The sequence below is a fragment of the Aquila chrysaetos genome, chromosome 1, assembly GCF_900496995.4.
Source record: "Aquila chrysaetos chrysaetos chromosome 1, bAquChr1.4, whole genome shotgun sequence".
NCBI lineage: Eukaryota > Metazoa > Chordata > Aves > Accipitriformes > Accipitridae > Aquila > Aquila chrysaetos.
Genome location: NC_044004.1, coordinates 43,319,977 through 43,336,083, shown reverse-complemented (window position 1 = coordinate 43,336,083; position 16,107 = coordinate 43,319,977). Strand labels below are relative to the sequence as shown.

General features: G+C 35.5%; 1 protein-coding gene across 6 annotated transcripts in view; it reads left to right on the top strand.

The window, feature by feature from the left end:
- The window catches only part of PALLD (palladin, cytoskeletal associated protein), a 210,787-nt gene that overhangs the window by 76,196 nt on the left and 118,484 nt on the right, over positions 1 to 16,107 (top strand). For all 6 annotated transcript variants that reach the window (XM_030023196.2, XM_041124885.1, XM_030023278.2 and 3 more), the window contains 7 exons: positions 1,489 to 1,555; positions 2,114 to 2,219; positions 3,205 to 3,279; positions 5,394 to 5,535; positions 5,835 to 5,858; positions 14,483 to 14,602; positions 15,396 to 15,738. In XM_030023196.2, the coding sequence (XP_029879056.1) occupies positions 1,489 to 1,555; positions 2,114 to 2,219; positions 3,205 to 3,279; positions 5,394 to 5,535; positions 5,835 to 5,858; positions 14,483 to 14,602; positions 15,396 to 15,738 (877 nt within the window). The remainder of the gene's footprint in view (positions 1 to 1,488; positions 1,556 to 2,113; positions 2,220 to 3,204; positions 3,280 to 5,393; positions 5,536 to 5,834; positions 5,859 to 14,482; positions 14,603 to 15,395; positions 15,739 to 16,107) is intronic.

Genomic DNA, 16,107 nt, shown 5'->3' with positions numbered 1-16,107 from the left:
TGATTAAATAGCTTTTGATTAACAAAGCAATAAACTTTTCACTATAAATTCACTAAATCATGACAGATGTGCATTTATAGGGTTTCTTTCATTATGTTTTTTATGAACTATGTTATCCCACATTGGGATGTAATAGCAAAATCAGCAAGACATTTCTGAATCTTACGGATTCTAGTAAGACTTTTCTTTACAGAAGTAAGCATGATTTCAGAAATACTCAGGTATAGTACAAATATACTACTGTGTGATGTTATAGTAACAGAAGCAACACTAAAAAAGAAACAGCTAGGTAGAGAGATACAGGGAATAAAACAATTCCTTTTTTGAGATCTGGCAAAGTCTTACTATGTGGAAGTGCTATGTTGAAGTATTACAACATGTACTTTGAAAGAGAGAGAATTGTACAAGTTGTTAGGCTCCTCCCCAGTGATCTTTAAGGAAACCAGATTGTCACACCAGCATTGCTTTGTACATTAATAGTCTTGATGACACTGATGCCTCATACTTTCTTCTGTGCAGCAGGCCCAGCCACACAAGACCTGGCTATCTTTTGCTCAAGAGAAATACTTTCATGTAGACACACTTTGCTCACTTGACATTGCTTCTCTCTTACCTTTCCTGTGCTACTTGTTGCTTTGATTTTTGTAGTCTAAACTTTGTAAATAAATAGGGTACTCGGGTGCCTCAGTCCAAACTTTGTTTCACTGGAATCAGTCTACGTTATACTATGCATACTGATTATGAATTTCTTATGACTTGTATTACAAATACAGCTACGCATGTATATGCACAAATCCTTTGAGGAATAGTATGTACTGCATAAATGTCTAGAATAAATGTTGTGCAAAGTACCAGTCATTAGGAAAACTTAAGACAAAGGGAATAAATGCTTTCGTATTTTTTTCTTCTAATGAGTTCAGGGTATTGCCAAACACATATATTATATCAAGACTTCCACTGGTAAGAAATAACAGTACATAAATGTTATGTATAGGTTAATATAAATAGTCTGAACTGTGGAGATTGTGAGTAGCAAGTTTTGTCTGAAAATGTCTTGCTATACTGAGTTGCTCTCACTTAAGGTTGAAGATTTGTTATCTGTGTATAAGCCATATGTTTATATTGCTTATGCTTTAAGTTTTAACATTCAAGTAAATAAAACTATATGTTTCCAGTAGAGTAGTAGCAGTCGCCTTTTTTTTCTTTTTTCTTTTTTGGCCATATTTGCTTCAACATGAAGGAGGACAGCTAAGAGCATAGGGAAAACATTTTGCAATTAAATTGGCATGGTTATGATTTTTGTAACTGTCTAAAGTACTTACTTAGTTACAATCTTTCATCAGATAAGAAAAACTGCAGTAGTTTATTACAGAGAGTTCTCAACTCTTGAAGTGAAATGCAATAATAGCATAGTTTTTTCTTTGTAATGTAAACATTAAATAAATCAGTAAAAGGATATGAGATTATTGAAAATACTTTCTTTTCCAGGTGCCAGTTCCACAGATTCAGAGAGTGAAAGTTTAATTTTCAAATCAAAATCTGGAGCTATGCCACAGTAAGTGTGCAAAGTAGAACCAATGCTGTCCAAATGTTCTTAATAAGGGGCACTGGAACATCTTCGGTAACTTTAGATCTGAATAAGCATCTGGGGTATATTTGTGTATGTCTTGTGTTTTCTCCTTCTCTCATGTGATATAAACACATAGTATTATAACTGTCAATTTTATTAATGCACTTGTTCTGTCAGAGAAGTCTGGCCCTACCCTGACAATTCTTTTGTTGATATCAACTTTCCATATTGTGGAGTAACTTTAAGTTAACCACGTCTTCATTTGTAATCACCCAGCCCTGTGCCTCCAAAAAAAGTTGCAGAGGCCTACAGTTAAAGAAACCAAATACATTTTAGTTTGTGTCTTTAATCAGTACTTTTTATTGGGTGTGAAAGTGTGAATTAGCCAAAGACTGTGTTCTACTCAAGCTTCCTCCAGTGTTGATCTTTTCAGCTGATAATGACATATTTAAAGATGTAGAGAATATGAGGTGGCTTATTGGTTACAAACTAACATATTCTGATTTCAGATCTTATCAAGTGCTTGCTGTTTCTTTTTTTCAGGGCCCAGAAGAAAACCACCTCTGTTTCCTTGACAATAGGATCTTCTACACCAAAGTCTGGAGTCACCACAGCTGTAATTCAACCTATCTCTGTGCCCAGTCAGCAGGTATTTTTAGACACCAATTTTTAAATTAGTAAAAATATTAAAAATTTTATTTCGAAATTTGTAAGTCCTGAAAAACTCTGTCATTTTGAGGAATTATATTGTTGAACTATAAACTTACATTATTATATAAAGAATCGATTTTAACTGATATAAAGAAATTATTTTTAAAAATTAAGTATGTATCTAGTGAATGGGGCATAAAAGTAAATATACATATGGATTCTTACACAGTGTATATCAACACAGCATGTGAGCAGCTGACAGATCTGGTGATGATGAAAATTACAGAGTATATCACTTAATAATGACTTGGTCCAATTCCAAAAGAAAATTAATACAAATGAATGCCTACAATAGTTTTTAGCGAAAGTTTTAAATTTTGTTATTAAATTAAATATTGCTGTAATTTCTCTGTGCCTTTTAGAGAAAATTAAGTTTTACTGTATAGAAGTTAAATGTAGAAAATTAATGTTCATTAGTTTATACTAATTTTAATGCCACTGTGGATGACTTAGAGTTTGAATACAAATCATAAAATACAAATAGAATAGAACTCTCTGTTAGACTGTACATGGTAAATTCTTTTCCCATCCTTTAGCTAATCTTGATAAGCTTTTAGGTACCTGGATTTATTTATTATTACTAAATCAGTCAAGGGATGTAATAACAGGAGAGGGAAAAATGCTTCAGTGCCAAGGACTTACTTGAATGATATTAACAGGAGTAAAGCTCTCGAAATACTTCAAGGCAAAGACAGTCGGATACAAAATTCTCATGGGAAGTATAGAAGCGTCTAAAGCTTGCATTTGATTTCAGAAGTATAACAGATGTGAAATAGTGATGTCACTGAAGAAGCGTGCTAGAACGAGAACACCATAATAAGACTGTGCATTAGAGAGTTTGCATTATTGCATAGGTATATGCAGGCCAAATTACTGAAACCAATATTCTTCCCATTTTATAGCATTGTTGCATTGCTTTGCAGGTTCAAAGCCCTACTTCATACCTGCACCGTGTGGATGGATCTAAGCCTGTCTATTCTGCTCCTATTTTTACAAAGGTATGTTTTCACCATCATGACTTTTATATCACACTCCTGTAGTCCAGAAGGAAATATCGAACTGATATATCCTAATGCAGGAATGTTTGATCGTGTTAAAACTTTTACAGTTTTCATTATCCTTTTCAGTACTAATGACTTCCTAAGAAAATACTTTTCCACTGCGACAATGAAGTTCATACACCTTCTACCCTATTAAAACCACTAGTGGAATTACATGAATATTCTATGTGTTTGTCTTATCCCCATGACTGTCCTCCATTGAGAAATCTTTGTAAAGTAAAACAAGGTAGGCACCAATTACACATCATAGTCATGACAAAGCCTCATTCACAATAATTTATCTACTGACAAGAACAAATAACACAGGCTTTTTTACTTTTTTTTAGGAAAAAAATCCATGCAGGTATGTTAGTTAAAGCAGTTCAGATATTCTTCATTGGGAAGTCTTGTAACATGTAAGGCATGGACTTGCTAGAAGGGAAACTTTTATTCAGTAATTCTTAAGAAATTATTTAAGTCGATATTTATCTTCACATTAATCCCAAATGAAACTTTAGAACTGGGAATTAGGTAACAGCAAAAAAAAAAGGATATTATATTTCCCTAATCTCTAAAAAACAACTTTAATTGAAAATATGATTTTCATTTTACCTTCAAACCATCATTTCCATAGCAGTAACTATTATTTAGTCACCATTTGTTGAAGTCAAACTGAAGAAAAGAAGGTTTCTGGTTATTATTTCAGAAAAACAGTTGACTGAAAGCTAATATGGAACAGCAAGTAGTTTTGCCTAGAGATAAGTAAGAGTAAGCCCTGTTCTCCACAACTATCTAGCCTGGCATTACCATATCCCTTTCACATGTCAGGAAAGGTCTGATTCTATCCCTCATAATTCTGCCCTGATACTGCAGGTATCACAAGACAGTGAATAGCGGAGGTGCAAGGGGTTAGAGAATGTGGTTACTGCAAGGTAGGGAGGCAGGCAACTTCCTAGTAAGAGGGGGAAATAGGAGAAATCCAGTGCTCATTCAGGAACTACCAAAGCAATCGAAACTCTGCTGTTACTTCCAAATCCTCATATCTCTTTTCCCTGGAATCCACTATTAACTGGCTTAAGCCAGTTGGGACATAACAAACCAAAACAATTTTAATTACAGAAGAAATGAACCGGATATGAACAACAAAAAATATAGTTACCCAGGTTCCTGATGCAAATTTCTTTCTATACAAACGTCAGGGAACAACCCGAAGATATTTAGGTTTTCATGTAACAAAATTCTTACATGTTTGATTAACTAGAGATCTATGAATAGTAACTAGTGATAACTCTGATCTTAGGCCTGACTTCAAGTGCTTTGCTGCATCAAGGCCTAAAACTTTGTTAATAAACTGGAAAGGGAATGAGACAGCCAGTACAGTTAAAAAGACTCTTTGATTTATAATCTTGAAATGGATAACAAAGGCAAAAATAGTGCCTTTCCCCTGTCAATTCTGTTATTAAAAGTACTGTGCTTCTCCTCTCTCACTGTAGTTCTTCATCAAAGGTTTAGATTCTTTCTGAATTTTTTCAGATATATGTAAGAATTTATTACAGCCATAATACTGTCTCAGAAGTTATCCATACACAAGCTAATATATCCTAATCATATTTGTGTCATCTAATTTTGGTTGGTTCTAAATGGCTCAGAGGAAAAGCAACTCCACATTCTAGAGGTTGACCTGAAGGCAGCACAGCTACTCTCTCAGGACCAAGTCAATCGATGTGTAGCTAGTTCCAGAATTTTTATTTCACTTTGTGGAAGAAGTATGAAAAATGAAAGGTCAGGCTGCAACTATCTGCTTGTGATGGTCTGAGGAATTAAATACTTCCACACTTTTTCCATCTTTGGTCATATTAAGAATGTATGTGGAAGTAACCTATTCAGTCATCTTTAACTATATAGCTGATGTATTAAATTGAATCAGAGTGAAAATACAGCTCGCAGAAAATGTCTATTGCAAAAATGTAATGACACAATAAAATAAAGTTGAAATACAAAGGGAAGAAAAGAGTATTTTTAAGATTGTAAAATGCTCCCAGTTCATTTCAATTGTGATTGTTATATTTCAGGAGCTACAAAACTCCACAGCGTCTGAGGGACAAGTTGTAGTATTGGAATGCAGGGTCAGAGGACCCCCTCCCATTCATGTTAAGTGGTTTCGACAGGGCGTCGAAATTCAAGATTCTCCAGACTTCAGAATTCTCCAAAAAAGTAAGGCAATAATCTGAAGTGGCTACTTTTGATAAGGGCTGGGGAAAGATCATGAAATTAGCCTGTCAGGATTGAGTTTTGGATAGAGTCCTCTCTTCCTCACATTTCAGTGATTATAGTGGCTAGAAGTAGTAATTGAACTACTGCTAGCAACAGACAATTTAAGTCTTCCTTATTTTGTACTGTGTCTGCACAGATTCTGTACTTGTCTAGAGTATTTCAATATACTGTTGTTTCTTAATGTAATCTCTAATACTATTTTTCTTGTTTGTTTCCCCTCCTTATGATGTGATATGCAGAGCCACGATCTGCAACGGAACCTGGTAAGAATCATATGAAAAAACAATCTCTTGATTCACTAGCTCTTTGAGTTTGTATTGAAGCCATAAATAGAAAAGTGTTTCTGCTGAGCATTGGTAATATGAAACCCCCTTAAAGACAATGTTTCTTTATCACACCTTCCATACTCTACACTGTCATTTACATCAATTCCTTTATTAGTTAAACAGTAAATTCCATTTAGACCAGCAAGGAGAGTCTCACAGCTTAAACTGAAGCAAACTTCATTCTCAGAAAACGAGCAATTTGCATGCTACTGAGGAAAAAGAATAAATCCCACAAAATTCCATTACCCAAATTGTGCTCATAATGAGTTTCATAACACCCAACCACTAAACACTAGTTTGGCCAATCTAGCTTGGCAGATGTGAAGTGTCTTAAATGCAAGTAAAAGCTGATCCTCAAAAACAAGGGCACATTGAATTTTTCTAGCCTATTTGCAAGATAGAAGTCCTAGATTTCAGTGAGCAAAAAGTGTTCTTCCAACTACAGGTTTTCTCTCGCTGCTTCATTTTCCAATTATACATCATTATATGCTTTGGTAGTTTCTTGAATAGTAAGTGGATGCTAAAAGACTGAGAATGTTTGTTGTTCTCTTTAATGTTTCTAAGTACAGCATGTAGAAGAGAAGACGGTGATATGGTCCGAGCCTTGCTTTAAGAGGGTGGCTGTTTGTGCTTGAATATGCTTGAATTTGGAGAGAGTTTTAATTATGGCATAGAAAGATAAAAGTTTTCTATCTAACATCTGGGTGTTCCCAAAGAGTGTCTGAACCAAAGCACCTTAGCAATGCCGGGTGGGGGGGGGTGGTGGTGGTGGTGTTTTAATCTTTAAGGGGTCGCATTACCAGTCTTTGCAGGGAGAACAGACTTAGCAGCTGAGTGATGTTTGTAAAGTAGCAGTGTGGCTATGAGGACACACACTAGGAAAAAGCAGTGAAGGGTTATACCTAGGAGAAATGCAGCTTTCTCTTAGCTTTCATGGAAAGGAGAGGAGGTGAAGAGGGAGAAAGCTTCTGCTTTTCTTTGCCAGTTATTCACTAATTTTCTTACTGCTTCACAAAATGTTCATGAAGTAAAATAGGTATATAACAGTCATACATAGACACATACATGCACGTGTGCATGTGCACACTCTCATGCATGCTCTATCCTGACAGTTATTATTAATTGTGGTGTGCAGCATCATCACCTCTAATAACAGCTGATGCCTAGAATACATGTGACTGAATGATCTGGTTTATGGAGGCTTGAAATGTGAGCCATGTGAAGGAAAGAAGAGTGCTGGAAAACCAAATTAACATCTAATGAGGAACTAAAACATGTCCGAGTGCTAACAATGGGCTATTGGTAGCTTATAATCATAACCCAAACTTTAAGGTTTAGAAATTGTAAGTTACAGTACAAAACAGTTTGAGGAGAGTTTTGGTTCTTTTCATATCCAAGCATTTGGTTATGAAAAGAAATAAAGGAGAATAGATTTGTACTGAAATATGTTCAATTCTGTATCTTTCTTGGAACATTCTTCTGGAATATCTATTACAAAATAAGTCTCCCAACTTAGCTGTTTTCTTGATATCTTTAAAAAAAAAAAACTCAGATCAATGGGTTGAGTTTTTTCCCCTTCCCAGAGAAGTAGTCCAAGTAGTAACATCTTTTCTAGATTTAATCTACCAACGCTATGAGAATAGTACCTAGTATATAGCTCTTACTAGGAGCTTCTTTTCTACAAAGTCACTTGAACTGCATTCACGCTCTCCTTTAACATGATAGAAAGTATCTGAAAGGACTGAAACTTTATGCAAAAGTTTCTATGATTTACTAGCATATCTTAGGTGTTTTCTTTTTAATATCTAATTTGAAACTGTTCTGTCAAAATTCATAATCATGAATAATGTTTGCTCATTTGGGGGAATCTTTTTTTACCCCTTCACTCTCTTTAGGCAACATAATGTGTATAATGCTAGGTGAACAAAATATTTTAGAGTAGGAATGCAGTGTTATCTAGTAGAAAGGAGAAGCACTTGTTTGCTTGAGACAAAAGGCTCAAATTTCATTGTGTGAATAGTTGAGTACAAAGGAAATCGTATATTATGCCTCTTGCTAGAAGATATTTTTTTTTCCATGGACAGCTAAGTAATTTTCAGTATTGTTAGTTGCAAGTTTCGTATAGCCTATCTGACAGATTTTACTGTGGAATAAGTAAGAATATTCATAATAGTTCACAAAGCTAATGATTTCCTTTCATAACTACTACCTGAAATAGGAAATAGAAGGTGAGATTTGGAGTCCAAGACGATCATCACTTTGCCAGCCCTCTCACATACCTGCACCATCATGTTGATGGTGCTGAATGCTGTCCTTTCCATGTCTGGTTAGCTTGCAGACGCTGAGAAAAGATACCTGAAGCCTTCCAAAGAGTACTAGGGAATGGATCCTTACATGAAAGGTGCATTTCTTGAGTTTTCACAGGTACAGAAAAGTTATTTAATATCAAGGTATCTCATGCCACTTTCAAGGTAGGTGGCAAGGCAAGAGTAGGAGGGCATCTCAAAATACTACTTTGGTATCTGTATTGTTGCGGTTTAATAGACATAACAGTAGTGAATGCCTGACAGCAGTCTGTCTTTTTTTTTTTTTTTTTTTTTTTTTTTTATGCTTGTAATTCTGTTGTAATATATATATTTATAAGCACCTTCCTGCTACCCAAAACCTATGAAAGAGTTTCAGTTCGGTATTTTTTTCTCCACGCATTCATTGAGCTAAGTACTATCCCTGTAAGATTTGTGCATGTATCAGTTCCTACTAAGCCCTATTAAATAATATACAGTGTCTTACTCTCCACTAAAATTAATGACAGTACGCTTCTTGGTTTATTTGTGTAGGAATTGACTCTGTGCATGCAAAGGGAATGTAAATACAGTTTGGGCAAAATGTAAATATTTCCTTTTGGCATAAATGATGAGCAGTGTTTTGTGTATTAGTAGTAATACTGATAATAAGTAACACTGGTTTTTAGGATGTCATGAAGGATCTTAAAATTTCTACAACAGGAGCCTGGGTGGGTACCAGAAACATAATAGGTACAGCACTGGTTTGTGATGCACTTCATACTCTAAGAAGCCAGACAAAACTATACCTGCAGAGGAAATTGTTCATAAGCAAACACACAACTGCTATTCAGAGCAGATGGTGAATATGTGTGCAAGACTGATAGGGAAACCAACATGCCTGTGCTAGATAAGTATTCAGAATTTTGAAAAATGGACATGATTTCTAAAAATTTTTCCAAGTGTACAACTTCCATGGAATTTTACATAAACTCTAACAAGCCGTAGTGTGACTTTCATTGCTGGTTGTCAACCAAAGTCCAACCATCAACAATCACTTTATAGTGCTAAAAACATTGGTTATCCTTTGCTGGGTTGGGACTAATGATTTAAAGAAAAATGTTCCATGAGCTCACACAGGTAAGAAATTAAGAAGCAAGAGGGGGTTTTTGGCTGCTTTTTTTGGGTATATTCTATCTACCCTAATGTGTTTTGCACTCCTTTTTCTGTCTAGACAGAAATCAGTTTACATCACAAATCTCTCCAGACTGCTTTGTGAATTAATAGCTAGTCAGATTACTTAAAGCCAACATCACAGTTTGTCAAATTACCTGCTCTGTACTTCTTTCTTGGACGTTTTGACTTTCTACTGATTGAATCCTTCAAAGAACAGGCTGCCTGAGAATGAAAAATCTCATGGAATCGTTTGCCAGCTGTTGATATTTTGACCATTACTCAGCTGTCTGGAGGCAGCCACAAACTGTATTGAATTACATTAAAACAATTGTCTAATGGCAAGTAAGAAGAAAACTATATGAAGTAATTTTTCTTAAATTGCCAGGGAATTGCCACATACACATGCTTTTTTTTTTCCTAAGCATAATACTGTGTATATTCACCAAAAACATCTCAAAAGATAGTCATCACTTCTCTTGCATTGTGCTTTCTTGTTCCCTGTTTGGCTGCTGTGTTCCAGAGTTTCAACGCTAGTAAGTAACTCCCTTAGAAAACTCCCCCTATTTCTGCATAATGTTTGAAACTGAAAATATATGGCAGATGTTACAGAAATCCTTACTGCCTCCCCACACCAAGAAAATCAGCTTTCTGGTAGCTGATGAAATGCAAACCACAGAAACTTCAGTAGGTCAGCATGCATGTTGGATTCTTGCATTTTTTTTAGTGAAAACAAAAGAATTATGACTAAGAGTCTGGCTCTCTTTCACTCCTGAGCAGCAAAGAAGGGCTTGAAGAGAGCAATCTCCAATGAGCTATAGCTCAAGATGCCAAATGAAGAGAAAAACTGAAAATAAGCTAAAATTATCCTTCTTTGAAGGTGGTCTGATCAATCTACATGCTATTGCTTGTCGATTACATTTTCAATTGCACTCTGCACTCCCAAGGTACCAACAGAATTCTGGTCCTGTCAGTGATGCCATCTTAAGTCTGCTTTGACTGTCCTTGCTGATGCTTCCAAATTCAAAGTAAACCTCTGATCTTTTTTGTACTATGTGATTTAAAAAAAAAAATTGCTGCTATTCCTCTTCAATTGTAAATATTTAAAGCTTATTCGGGCACATTAATCATCACAGTTATGTTGCTGAATGCATTGATTTCAGCTTCAGTGTATACACGTGACTTACCTAAGCCAGCTAGTTTGAAGTTATCTACAGCATCATAACTGCCTTAGTGTAAACTTTAGCATAAACTTTTCCTTGACCCTGACAAATGGCTTAACTTCTCCTCAAACCTGAACATTGCTTTAGGGACTAAAGTCCATGCTGCCATAGCAGTATTCTTATTTATTGTACCCGAACTGGCTAGATATCAGCTGCCTTGGATATTGATTACATATGCTGTAACCTCAGTTCTTTACCCTAAAACTGCATTGTATTGCCCACAATCACATTTGCTGTTGTTCAGTTTTCTTTTTAGTATTTTGTAAGTGCTGTTTGAGATATCTTCAAACATAGTCAGTTCTGTATATCTTTTTAAAACTTGTCTCTTCCTTTCTTGAGTGGCATAAAGCTTATTAAATAAGCCAGAACTGCTGCCTGACTGGGTAAATGTGTATACAATAGTGACCATCAGAAACAGGTAGACTAAATACTTTCCATTGTGTTATTCCAAGTTAAGGCATCTACAGGTCTGCAATGCTACCATCTATTATGCTACTCTGCATATTCGGTTCTTCTTTATTTTCACACTTCACCATTCTCTTTATATAAAAGATGCACAGATACCTAAATGAGGAGAAGTTACCTGACGGGCATATTGCTTTGCCGTTAAACTGTAGTTAAACTTCTGATGGCTAAGGGAACAAGAGCGACAATAAGAGCCAAGTTGTCTACAAGATGTCAGGGTTGTGTTTGGTTGGATTTTTACCAGGAAACCACCACTGTGACTACCCACTGTCTTTGTGTGGCAGAAAACTTATGGCTTTGAAACTACTTCTATAGAAATAGCTCTGTTCATTGCACCATAATGAACAACTACTAATAAAAGACCGTACTTATTTCCCAGGACTGTATGTGCATTACAGTGGAGGAAGCTAATGATCACATTTGGAGATGAAGGTGCAGATTTAAGAACTACTCTAACTTTTACATAATACATAGAAACATTCTGAAGTAAACACGTTGTCCATGATGAAATTTGTTAAAATGCAACAGTTTTCTGTCTTACCAAAGATTATTCTTCCTAATGGACTCATGAACCATTAAGGGAAAGGATTACTCTGTAAAATGTAATCTTTCTTTCTAAATAACTGGCAAAATAGTCAAGTACTTGCATGCCTAAGCATTTTACATGTTTCAGTGAACAGAATGCTTTTGTATTCATCTAGTCAAGTGTTAAATATGTTTTAAGGCCCTGAGAACAGCATTTCAGAGCTGCTTTCTGGAACACATTTTTGTGATGAAATTATTTGTCAGTTGATGATTGCCGGGAAGTAGAACAGACATTATTTACTTCAAATCATCAGATTCTACTTAGCATAGTAACAGAAGGAAAAATGATTACGTAAGTCTGGATGTAAAGCTAGAAAAATACTCAGAGCACTATGCATCCAAAGTGTGTTATGGAAATCTTTAAAGAACATTTCTTTGTCAAATTAGTATTTTATTTCTATGCTTTCCACAGTAGTAAGCCTTTTAGCAAGGACCTGGAGGTCAGTGATTGTTGGTTTGGGGGGGGCAAAATGAATAAAGACAATGGCAATGTGTTGCTCGCACATGCTTTTTGCCCAAGCTGCTTTTTGATTAGTTCTTAGGGTTTTTTATGTTTTCAGTTTAGCCAGTTTTCTCATGATTGATCACAAATGTGTTGTAGTTTGCTCATCCGGCTGAGAAGACCGAGTTTTAAACTGATTATTTTCATCACTAATTTACTTTCAATTTATTTTACAAGGATTAGTTCAATTTACCATGTATAATTTTCAAATGTACCGCTTCAGTAAACAAACCACATCATGGGAGAATCCATTAGAATTTTTTCATCACTGAAGAGTGAAGATCAGCTCTTCTCATGTGATCGTTTTACATACTTAAAAAAACTGAAAGAACGTTATGCATTAATTAGCTCTGCTGTTTGGAAAATAGGAATTCTGCTGGTTGTTATATTTTGTAGTAACTTTGCTCTCATTCAAATAGCAGTTCTCAGCATGGTGGGAGTGATTTTCTTTTCCAGTCCTGAAGTACCCAGCTTTCAGAATTCTGCTGTTAAATGAACAGGAAACTAGTGTGCTGCATGTATCAGATTACATCCCCAGAGTCAGTTCAATCCAGGAGTATGCACGTGTGGTTAACAGTATAGCTTCAACTGCTTACGACACACCAAGACTCTAAAAAAAGCTGATCTCAGTAGCTCAAAAACTAGCTTATGTTACCCATTACTTTCCTGATAAGACCTTTCATGAGTCATTAATCTTCATCTGGGTCAGATAAGATCCAACCTGCTACAGTATTGCCAGACATGCCTCTTGCAGCTACACAGAATGACTGGTTTGTGTTGCCAAAAAAAACCCCATGTTCTGCTGTCTGAAAAACAACTCTGTGCCAAATATTTAGTTAGTCATTCATTTTTAGCCCATTTCCAGTACAGGAAGTTTTTGGATGCATTGTCATTTATAATTGGAAAAATTCCATAATTTTTGTGTTAGCTGTCTAAACAAGACAATGGTCTGCCATTCCACAATGAAAATTAGGAAAGGAAAAAAAAAAAGAACTATTAGAAAATGTTTTCCTTCTTTGAACTAAAAGAATTGAAGCTTACTTTACTGAACCTCTTCTACAGAATAATTTTCATGTGAAAGTTATTGGAGTATGAAATATTTTTCCTCACTTTTCAGTTTGTTTTTATTAGCTATATTCCATTGATGTTGTGATGATATCTGGGATTCCATGTAAATGTCCAAAATGCAAAATGTCGTTTTTTGTTGTTTTTTTTTAATGAAGCTAATGAAGCTGAATTCTATAAAACTTCCCTGCTTTGGTTTTGAGACTAGAAATGAGCATAAGCAAAAGAAACTCCTATTTAATTAAGGAAACCCACGATGTAACATTGTCCAGGTCTAAAATTATCTAGGTATGTTGTGTAAATATTAGGATTATTTAGATTAGCTATACAGTGAATTTTTAAAAAGATTAGAATACCGTTTACAAGTAGAGATAAAGTGACTTCTTTGAAGAATCTGGAAAAAATATGCCTAGATAATTAAATGTCCCCATTATAAATGGATGGAATTGATTTAGAAAACATTACTGTGAGACCCAACCTGAAATATGAACAGTCCAGCCTTCATACAAGTTTTCTGACTGAGGCCCTGGTATAATCAAAGCATCTACTACGGCTATCAAAGTAGAATGAACAGATTTCAAACGGCCACAGAATATGTCTGTGTCACAGCGTTCTGATGAGTTTCTGGGGTTGCTGTGTTGTCCTATAGTTTCAATTTATCCATTCTCACTGCTTTGCAGACAGAGACAGAAATTATCTTCCCAAACTCTGCATAAGGGCAATATTTGTGCATCCAGAGTTTTTAATTCTGGTCAGTTTATACAGAAAAGTTAACTGGAAGTGATGACAAAATACTTTCTGTTTTTACTGGGAATAGGAGTTGATCTGAAGTGTTGCATTAAATACAGAAAACTTTGGGGAAAGAACGAATGACATGACATTCATATTGGTGGTGTTATTTAGAGACCCAAAAAGAGCTTGCAAGTATTAATTGTATATGGAAACCAATATATTGATTTGTATGAATTAGTACTATCTTGCATAAAAATGAAGATACTGAGTGTATGAAATGACTGCACAGAATTGTGACTGCAAAATTACTTTTCAAGACAGGCCCCTTTTGAAAACTTAGTTTGGTGAATTTACTTGGTTTAGATACAAAGTGATTTTCATTAAAGCCATTTATGTTGGAAGATCTTCTGCAGTTCTCTCAGCATTTCTTTGTATAAGGAGCACTTTCTGGTGTCCTTCTAACATATAATGCAAAAACATTACATGGTACTTTAAATAGTTTATGATGCAGTTTATTTTTCTTTTTATTTCCAGAAGAGATATGTACCCTTGTAATTGCAGAAACTTTTCCTGAAGATTCAGGACTTTTCACATGCACAGCAACAAATGAATATGGTTCAGTAACAAGCAGTGCGCAACTAACTGTCTGCTCAGGTATGCGATGAAGGGAAAGAGGAATATTTAATCAGAGATCTTAGATAATTAATTTACCTGTAACGTTATCAGTCTGCTTCCCTTGTAGAAAAGGGCTGCTGTAAGACAGGGGTTTTGCCAACCTCAGAAAATTCATATCAAGAAAACTGAATGTTTTTATTGGCTCATTTCCTAGTTTAATATTTTTATTCATGTAAAACACATTTTTGAAGTGTCTGCCACAAACCTGGCATATTTTTAAGCATTAGGGTTCTGAGACTAGATGGCAGCAGAGGCAAAATGAAAGTAGATGAAATTATGCTACCAAAGGTGGCATATGACCTTTGTAAAATAAAAAACTGTGACATGGTATGTTTAGTTTTGTAATATGTTTACATACATATTGTTATGGAATGCACTAGCCCGGCTGCCATTGCAAACATGCCATGTATACATACATCCTTCAGCATTTTTAAATTATTTGTTCTTAAATGATGCTGAGAGTCCAGGAAGAGGAAATGCTGTTTCAGCTGTTGTTGTCCGTACTTGCCAGTCTCAGTTAGCAGCTGGATTCCTGAAATAGATTTAGAGGGATCCATAAGATACCTTATTGTGCCTTTTGCATGGGGCAAAGTCAGAAAATGAGTAGCTAGTCATGTGTCTAATTCAGCATAAATTATCAACAGGAGGTCTAGAAAAATATCTGCACAGAACCAAAGAGATCTCACCTTTAACAAACTAAAAATACAGCATGTATGTACCATGTACTTTGTCTATGACTTGTCGGAGAGACATTATTTTTTATTTCTTTTAGCCAACTCAGAAAGCTCTAGTCATGAATCACTGACAAGAGAATCCAACAGTGATGATTTCCATAATTTCCCACCGCTTCCTCCAGTGGAAATTAGCTCTCTTGAGCTTCCTCCTAAGAAACATACAGAGACCCACCAAACAAACAACACTGAGTTGAGATCTGGTGTGACAGCCCTTCAACTACAGCTCAATTTGTCTGAGGAAAAAACAAATGGCATCCATCCCATTCATGGAGTAAATGGAATGATTAACAGCAAGCCAAATGGTGATAAATCTATCCCACCTCCAGCTGTCTTGCTCTCACCCGCAAAGGAGCCACCACCTGTGCTTGCCAAACCAAAGTTGTGAGTATTTTTTGATTGTTTTTTTGTTTCCTATAAACTTGATATTTTTTGAAAGCAGATTTTTGCCTGGAGCAATTTAGTGTTAGACAAGTAATGGACAAGGACAGTTCCTGTCCCTTGAACAATCCTCTTACTGCTGTGATTTATGTCCCAAAGAGCTCAATACAAGAGAGAACTGTGTTCTTTCTCATAGTGCTACGTCAAAGGGAAGTACATTATATATAGCAAATTCTACAGAAAGATTTAAGATAAAGTCATAAAAAAGAAATAAGTGGTAGTGGCTGTTGCTCAGTGCTTTTTATTCTTAGTCACTGTACCTAAGTGTCATAGTGGCCTGAGATTCTTGCATGCTATTCCTGTTTCAACACT